At 45.5% G+C, this 9,132-nt stretch overlaps 1 protein-coding gene across 1 annotated transcript; it reads right to left on the reverse strand.

Moving 5' to 3' along the window:
- Positions 1-1,970: 1,970 nt before the first annotated feature.
- LOC124690493 (FBD-associated F-box protein At5g60610-like) lies at positions 1,971-8,648 on the reverse strand. Its single transcript, XM_047223875.1, has 4 exons — positions 8,478-8,648; positions 2,643-3,764; positions 2,403-2,562; positions 1,971-2,311 (listed from the first exon to the last, which is right to left on the reverse strand). Exons 1-4 carry the CDS (start codon positions 8,646-8,648, stop codon positions 1,971-1,973), a joined length of 1,794 nt encoding a protein of 597 aa, XP_047079831.1.
- Between the last annotated feature and the right edge of the window lie 484 nt (positions 8,649-9,132).

Here is a 9,132-nt window from a genome sequence, read left to right on the forward strand (position 1 = left end):
ACTATAGGCTCTCCGATTGTGCTTCGTTGTATGTCATGCATCCAGTGGCTTGGCTTATACTATCTGCCTTTGGTTTTCCAAGGAAACTTATGTATGCGCATCTATGTATGCTTTGAGTGGTTGTGCTGTCTGTGTGTTATCTTGGAACGAAAATGGCTACTGTATTTGTTAAGGGGAAAGCAATTGATACTAGTACATCAAAGGTTCGATCAGCCAAAAAGGACATGACAAAGTAAATCACCACAAAGATTATTAACACTTCACCGGGTTCATTCACAACAAAAGATACCAGAAAAATGAAGGCTTGGGGAAAATGATCAAAATGTTGCATGATGCACAAAATCAGAACTCCACAAATATTGGCGCAACCGGCAGTAGTAGTAGTAACGCAAGTTGTTCCTAGTTCTCCACACTAGAACCCATAGCAGACATGGCATAAAATTAACCAATCTGGAGCAAGCAACATACAAAATACTGATGCGATAACCTCTTTGCATATTCAAGAAAAAAACCAAGAACATTGACAATACTGCTGTTAAGGGAAAGATAATATCCTATACAGCTGATCTGTCTTATTTGGGTGTCAATGATTTAAGCATATCACTAGGTACAGAACAATAACCTTAAAAATGTGTGTTAGGTGTGATTTTTGTAAATCACATGCCTGATCAAAGCTTGGACAATTACAACGACTGTGTCATATGTCACACTAATTCAAAACATAAATACTAGTGTACATGGTTAAGAACGGTCCAAATCTAGAAGTGAACATTCAAAGAATTTGCCTTGCATTAATATCTACAAAATAAAACTTCTCTGATAGAACCTGCAGTATTCTTGCCTTCTAAATTATGGATATGCTAGAATCTAAATCAAACATGAAATAAAACCAAACTGAAGCAAGCACCATACATAAATACTGCTGAGAAGACCCCCATTCATGTTCAAGAATAAAGCCAAGAACATGGATAATACAAGTGCCACTCAGGGCCGTATATACTGTACCCATAAATTATTCATAAGCTAGATTATTGTAAATAACAATAAGCTGATAGGATGAACAGAGAATATAAATTGTGTTTAGATTACCGATTAACAAAAAAAATAGCCAATATCAGATAAATAGTGGCACACATTACCCCCACTCAAGCATTACTTCAGATAAGTAGCATGTGTGGTAAAACACTAAGACCAAGTCATATACTCCCTCCGTTCCATAATTAATACTTGTCGTGGTTTTCGTTCAAGTTTGAACTAAAACCACGGCAAGAATTATGGAACGGAGGGAGTATAATATACTACCAACATGATGAACTAGGGCATTGCTACAAGAGAGGGCATTACATAAAGAGAGACATATCATGGAGACAAAGCTGAATCTCCCATTAATCAATCATAATATCCAACAATATATAGAAGAAATAAAAGGCACATGCATGTTTAGCCTCAGGATTTCAAGCGATGGTATGACACTACGTACAGTGTAAAGGACTGTGTGAAGGATGCAGCAAAAGGTGCTAACCTACATCTACCTCATGTAATTCCGACCAAAGCTTGCAACCAGGAACTACAACGAGAACTAAATAATTAGACATGACAACTTGCAAGGCAGATTACTTTAAATAGTATGAAAGACTTCCCGAATAATAACGATGATTTCAATGAGCCAAAAGACCTGCAAGTATGAATGGCATAATTCCATACTCATTTCGCGCATAGCACTCAATGCACGCTACGAATTTTCAGTGAGATTTTGCATGCCCCTGCCATTTAGAAGTTACAGTAATGATGCATAGTATAACAGAAAACTGGCAACGCAAATACCTTAAAAAGTTTCTGCTTTGTCACAAGATTTCAGGATAATACAAACCAAAGAAAAATAGCAGTACACACGAGAATTAATCTATTTTGGAAATTGGCGGAAAATGAGATAGAAAACAAATGCCTAATGGGCTAATCAATGTCAACATCTAGTTAATGAAAGGATCAGTTAGATCCAAATCACAAGCATCATTGATTTCTGAAACACCACGGAGACATGTATCAGTCGTAAAGTGAATCTGAGCACCTTTAGAAGCTCTGTTCTCAAACTTCAGCTTCCTAGACTCCTCTGCAGCAAATCCCCGATAATAATCCTGGGGGCTAACATGAACTATCATTAACTCAAGAACTTTTGCATTCAGTACGAAGAATGTGACGAAATCAACTTGTGACTTGATGCCCCGATAAGATCCCAATCCTATTGTTTTTAGCCGGATGTCAAAACATTTGATAAGATCCCGATGTTTACGGCGCCATAAATTGTATCCTCCTGGCACAGACTACAAAAAGGAACATAGACAAAAAAAAAGTACTATGTCAGAATAGAAATTAGATCAAAGGAACAGCTAAACACTATGAACTAGAGTACCAATGAATAATCATCACCTCAAGGTACAACTTCTCCAAGCAGGGAAAGCATCTCATCAACGCAATAACTGTATCCAGATCAAACATAAACAAATCAACAGCCAATATCTTGACAGTGCATACCGCCACGGTCAGCCTATCGAGATGCAATCCCTGTGTGGAAGACAACATTAGGCTCGGTGCAGATCTAAAGTGCCGTGAAGGCAAGAAGCAGGAACACAAGAGCTAGCTACCTGAATAACTGCATCACAGCCGATCATGAGACTTGTGGAGAAGTCACGCCTATCAGAAACGCAGGCTATGGTCTGGAACTTGGATGCGGAGGTTACCGATACTTGTAGGCCATCCAACAGATTAAGACAGAGCAACCTTTCAAGGCAAGGGGCGTTCTCGATGATGAGTTCCTGGAGCTGGAGCTCATTCGTCCGCTGACAACCAACACGCACGCCAATGCTCCTGAGGCTAAGGGAGTTGATCCGGATGCGACGGACGCCTGAGGTGGTGTGAATCAGCAAACACTCCAGAGCAGGACAGCCAGCAATCATGCTGTGCAGCCAGGTCTCGGACACGACGACGTCCACGAGAGCCAGCTTCTTAAGCTGGGGGAAGTGAAGCGGCTGGGCAGTAGAGTCAGGGACGTGGCATGCTCTGATGGTGGCGACACGTAGGGTGGCTGAGAAGCGGAAGGCGGACGCCGGTAACGCCGAGAGAGGCGGCAGTGGCCGTGTTGGCTCATACTCATAGGCATAGACGTCGCAGAACTCGAGCTCGTGGAGGCCATCAAGGGTGGGGGAGCGGAGCCAGGCGTCGACGGCAGCGGATCGGGAGCGGAGGTAGCACGCGGGGACGCAGAAGCGGCGACCGGGACCCGGGTGGGCGGAGAGGAGGCGAGGGATGAGGGCAGCGAGGGCAGCGAGGGCGCGGTCGTCATCTTCGGTCAAGTAGTAGTAGAGGCCGTCGAGGCCGTCGCAGTCGAGGTTGAGGGAGGCGGAGCGCCAGAGGTGGCGCCACCGAGACGCAAGGATCTGTGTGCAGACGCCGTCCTTGGTGGGGAGGAGGGAGACGATGTCGGCGAGGATGGGGTCCGGGAGGTCGCTGATGCGGTCGGCAGCGGCGGCGCCTCCTTCTTCACCTCCTCCCATTCTGGGCGGCGGTTCTAGGCCATGAGCGCCTCTCTCCGCCGCAGCCGCCGGTGCCTCCTCTAGTTTCCGCTTCCTCCGACTAGGGCTCCCAACTTCCATCTCCACCGTAAAACAGTGGATGACAGGACGGCGGAAGTAGGCTAGGTTGAAGCAGCAGTCGCCGGAGCCGAGGGTGGGGGCAGGACGGCGGCGGGGCGATGCAGACGAGCACCGCTGGAAGGAATGGTGGAAATGATGGGCCCGTCAGACTTGGTTTTGGGCTACAGATTTGGGTTCAAACCAAAATATACATGAGCTCACATGAAAATGTCACTATCAAAAAAATGGTACAACACCCTCAGATTTGGGTTTAACCGAGGCCAAGAACCTTCCCACTAACATTGACCAGCGTGCCATGCACCGGGACGCCACAGGACTCCGATCAAGTCGTGTCATTTTTCAGGCCCTAAGCTACAGGCATGGACTCGTGAGCACGATTGGCAGCGCTGCAAAGGTGGTTCCATCTTTTTCACGTCCTGGTTTAGACAATACACAGACGAGGAACCCTCCTCGGCCTTTACCAGGCTTACGCTTATGGAGAAGCAAACTTATGAAAACTGGTGGGGATAAAATACAGTAAGGTGAAGCTCCTAAAAACGGCCGTCCCATTCTTGTGGATTTATGGGGTTTTGGTTAATGAGACGTGTCATGTCTATATTGTCCTAATAAATTAAGTGACATAGATAAATAAATCTACCATGTGTATGACATGTAATAACATCAAATGAGGTAAAAAATGATTCAAGAAAATTACAATAGTATTCAGTACATGCCAAAATAAAAGCATTGTGTCAATGTATCATTCAATATACATGCCAAAATAAATATAATGTCTTAGTAGTTACGAAAATTACAATAATAGTTTCTCAAGCTACCAAACTTTCAGCAATCTCTATGCATAGTGTGTTCATAGCAACACCATTATCATCATGAGCAAGACCATCTCCACCGATGTAAGAAGCGCTATCCTCATGAAGATATGCACCTCGCTCGACACGGTCGAGATGGTCATCATATAGCTTGCTATCACAAATGAAGTTATGCAAACACATGTCGTTTGGATTAGATGATCATAATGTGTTATACCTAACAAAATGCGCCAACTAATCTTTAGAACACCAACTGCTCTTTCAATAACATTTCAAAGAGATGACCGAAGCTGGCTGAATTTCTCCTGCATGTTTTGTGGCTGTGCCCTTTAGATATTGGAAGGTGGTAGCATTAATCTATGAATGGTGCGAGACAATCAGTTCTGCTTGGATATCCGAAGTCAACAATACAGTATGTTCCTGCACAAGTATTTACAAAAAGTTATGAACAAACACTACAATATATATGAGAAAATATATTTTATTCATATTTCATATAGAAATGGATTACCGTGTGGAGGGTGTGGAAAATTGGAGAAGCCTGGACGGGCATCTATCCATGCTCGTGTGTCGTGAACATATCCAGGCCATCCAGGAACAACAAATATAAACCTCATGTTAAAATTGCGGATTTATAGTACATGTTGACTTGTATAACCTTTCTTGTTTGTATAATTCATCTTGTCCTTCAACAACTATGACAAGAATTTGTGTTCCATCAATTGCCCCAATGAAATCTTTGGAGAAGGGCCAGAATCTCGGATTTTTAAGTTCATCATGAACTTAGGTGAAAGTAGGTGTTGGGAATATTTCCTAGAGTCAATCATGTATGATGTAATTCCCAATATATTCATAAAGTTATTAAAGTCGTCCTTGTATGAACATGATATGTATCATTCATTATGTGATTCGACCTGAAACTATGTATTCATGACGTTCTTACTATATTGTCCTTAGTCATCAAGGTTGTGATGGACACATGACTTGGACTAATATACAAGTTCGTCGGATGACTCGGTTTCATTTTTCATGGGCATGGTGATGCCAGTCTGACTTACAGTGACTTGGCCAAAGTGTTTAGCAAGTCGAACCGGTCCATATTGAGAAGCAACAAGCAACTTGTAATTTGGTTGTCTTAATCAATGGAATCCTTAGACATGAGGTGATCAGACTATTCGAGTTGTGGATCGGTTAACTTAGGTTCAGTCAAACGATGTTCGGTAACAAGGCAGTTATATAAAGGCAAATTTCGGGTCGGCTTAGAAAACAAGTTGCGTGACTTGGATAACCAAGACAGAATTTTGCACTCCAACTGGAGATATATTCTCTGGGCCATCTCGGATGATATGATTCGAAAAGCATAGCCATGCGCGACTCAGATAAGGCTTAACCGAGGAAGCCGACTAATTGTTAGTCGAATGAATCACATATCACGGGTCGAAAAGAGAGTTGAGCTACTAAAGGGATGACAGTAACTCGTCTATAGCTTGAGAAGGTATGTCATGAGGCATAATGGACTTGGATGAATGCCATATTGGAAAAGTATGTTGTTATGACTCGGTGGTACTTGAGAGTGAAGTATGTTGGATGAATGCTAGGAGTGCTACCGACTGATCAAATGGGAATTGGACTCCAATCGTGTCCAAGTCGCCATGAGCTTGCGGTGTCACACCCTTAAGCTCAATGAACGAGTCGGATGTGATCCCGACTAAAATGGAGTTTGCCGAGTTGGACTTGAGCTGAACAAGGGGCGGGTCAGTGAGTTGGACTCGTAGTGGCCAGAATAGGGTTTTCGTAAGATGGCTGAAATATCACACTTACTTCCCTATATATAATGGATGCAGTGGTTGTGCCCCCACATGGTTAGACCACTCCCATATGCTGAAAACCCTAGCGCCTCCATTCCAGTTCAGTCGTCGTATCGAACGTACTAATCCGCCGACAGTACGCCTTCTCGTACGTGTGGATACCCACAAAGATGATGTACATTCAACATTTCGACAATCGTAGGATTAGATCGGATCGAGGCTGCGCCACCCTGATGTGCTTCACCAAGTTCCGCAGCTACGCGTCTAGTGGTATTCCCCGTGGCTTTCTACCTCAAGTAGTTCTTGGAAGTACCACATAGGGGAAAAAATTATGTTTATCTCTTTGTGGCCCAATAGTAAGATCATGAGGTACAATGTACTGCATGTTTGGTTCCCAGCCATACTTTGCCAAATCTAATTTTGGCAATTGTGGCAGCCACAAAAGTGTGGTTAGGATTTTGGAAGCCACAAAGTGTGGCAAAAGTTGGCAAAAAATTCACTCTATGATAAGTGGACCATATGGATAGTGAAGTGTGGCAGCTCCAAAGTGTGGCAAGAACCAAAACACATGCCAAATTGCCAAACTTTGGTTTGGCAAAGTGTGGCTGGAACCAAACAGACCCGTAATCATCAATCCATCCAACTTGTTACCAATAGTAGACACATTGCAGTCAAGACGGTGTGCTTTTGACTATCAGACTGAGCTGCTACCGACATTCACAAAAAGAGAGCTAGTGATTCTTTACTGAAATATATGAGAAGTTGACTGCAGGTCATAGTCACGAACAAGAGTATCATGCAATATCATAAAAAACTGAGCTCCTCATTCTAAACCACTTCAGAATCTCCGCAGATCTTTTATCCTCTCCGCGCCCCATTATACCCCTGTCATCAAAGGCAATCTTCTAGCCGGTTAGAGCAAGTTCAATACTATAGCTAGCTGTTGGCTATAAACCAAATGCCATGTCATCTATAGTCAACTTAGAGCCAACATATACAATAGTGAGCTATAAAAATGTAGTACTTTATTAGTGTATGATCCACCTTTCACTCTCACAAAGTGCCTAGAAGCACGTGCTAGAGCTGGCTCTTAGGGCATCTCCAGCGGGGCGACGCAAATGGACGTTTTTCGTCCGTTTGCGTCTGCGCGGACAAAAAACGCCCTCCAGCGGGGCGACGCAAAACGTCCGCAGTGTCCGTCCTGACGCAAACGTGGACCAAATATGCGCAAGAATGCGTCTCTGCGGACGCGTCCGCGCGTCCGTTTGTGTCCGGTTGGGCTGCATGCAGCCCTCTCTCTCCTCCTTTAATCACGCATGCGTTTATTCCCAGCCACATAAACAGAATCTTTCACTCTCTCTCCTCTCTAATCACGCATGCGGTCAAATAAATGCGTCCCTGCCGCTGGAGAAGGGACAGACGCATGCGGACATGCGGACGTTTTTTATGTCCGTGCCCGACGCAAACGGACATAAATATGCGTCGCCCCGCTGGAGATGCCCTTACATAAGAGCCAACTCCTCTTCTCTCGCCTCTTCTCTCTCTCCTCCAACTAAGCAATAATATACTATTTTAATCCTTATAGCTAGCTGACTAGGACTTATTGTACTTGCTCTTAAGGAACCTTCTGACTCTGTTCTTCTGCAATACAAGTTGTTAGAGCATCTCCAACAGAAGCTCCAAAAATCGGCGCGCTATATGTAGTTTGCAACGCGTTGTAAACCAATACTGCGCGTTGGCGCGAAAGTTGCCCCGCCAGAAGCGCCATTTTGCCGCGCGTGCTCGGGCGGCAAAAGTGCTCCTCCGCCGGAAGCGCCATTATGCATCGCGTTGCTTCGTTTTCGTTCGAAATATAAATCAAACAAAACAAATAAAACACTAAAAATTATGAAATATATTGAAAGTTCGACATTTTAAGCGACATTTGAAACTACACTCGGAGTCTACTCCGAGTCCCAGTCGTAGTCAGAGGAGTGGGAGCTCGGAGTCGTCTCCGACACCGGCGTCGAAGTCCACTCGAAGGACGAGGAGGAGGAGAGGACGATGGTGGACGGCCCTGCGCCGGTTTTCTTCTCCTCCTCCTTCATCGCTGCCTTCTCTGCCCTCGCCGCGGACTCCGCACGGCGCTTGTCACGGCTCGCCTTCTTCTTCGCCTTCGCCGCCGCCTTCTCCTCCTCCTTCTGCGCGTAGAAGGCTTCGGTGGTAGCGACATCTTCAGGAAATTGCCGCACCCACTCGAGGCGGAGGGCCTCGTCGCGCTCGGCGATGAGTAGGCGTTGTTCCAGCTCCCGGCAGCGGCGCTGCTGCTCGCGCGTTATAACCGGCGGCGGCGGCGCCAGCTGCTCTGCCTGCTCCCGCGTCCAGACGTCATGAAAGTTCATGGTTAGGCGGGAGCGGCCGAGGCGCCAGGCGACGGCGTCGTACGCCCGCGCCGCCTCGTGCGCCGTATCGAACGTGCCGAGGCGGATCCGCTCGTCGCCAGAACGGATTTCCGCGTCGAAGCGGCCGCTCGGCCGCGCCCGAACGCCGTGGTAGCCGGAGGCGGAGCGGCGGCACGGAGGCATCTTCGGCGGAGGCGCGCGGAGGCGGAGCGTGTAATATCCCAGGTATTGGGGTTACAAAAATAGAGGAAACAGATGTGTGCATTGCATTCATGCATAGAAAATCTGGGGAATTTTCGCGCTTTAAAGTAAAACAGATCACGATAGCCGAAGTTTCACTTGACCTTGGTGGAATTGAAGTAGCTCATCAAGTCAAGCGCTATAAACCTCAATGTGACTTTGCTAAAACTTTGTTTTGGGTAGAGATAAAGTGATCTAAGGGATTAGATCAAATGGAATTAAAATCAACACAAGAACTTATTAA

The sequence above is a fragment of the Lolium rigidum genome, chromosome 2, assembly GCF_022539505.1.
Source record: "Lolium rigidum isolate FL_2022 chromosome 2, APGP_CSIRO_Lrig_0.1, whole genome shotgun sequence".
In the NCBI taxonomy this organism is placed as follows: Eukaryota; Viridiplantae; Streptophyta; class Magnoliopsida; order Poales; family Poaceae; genus Lolium; species Lolium rigidum.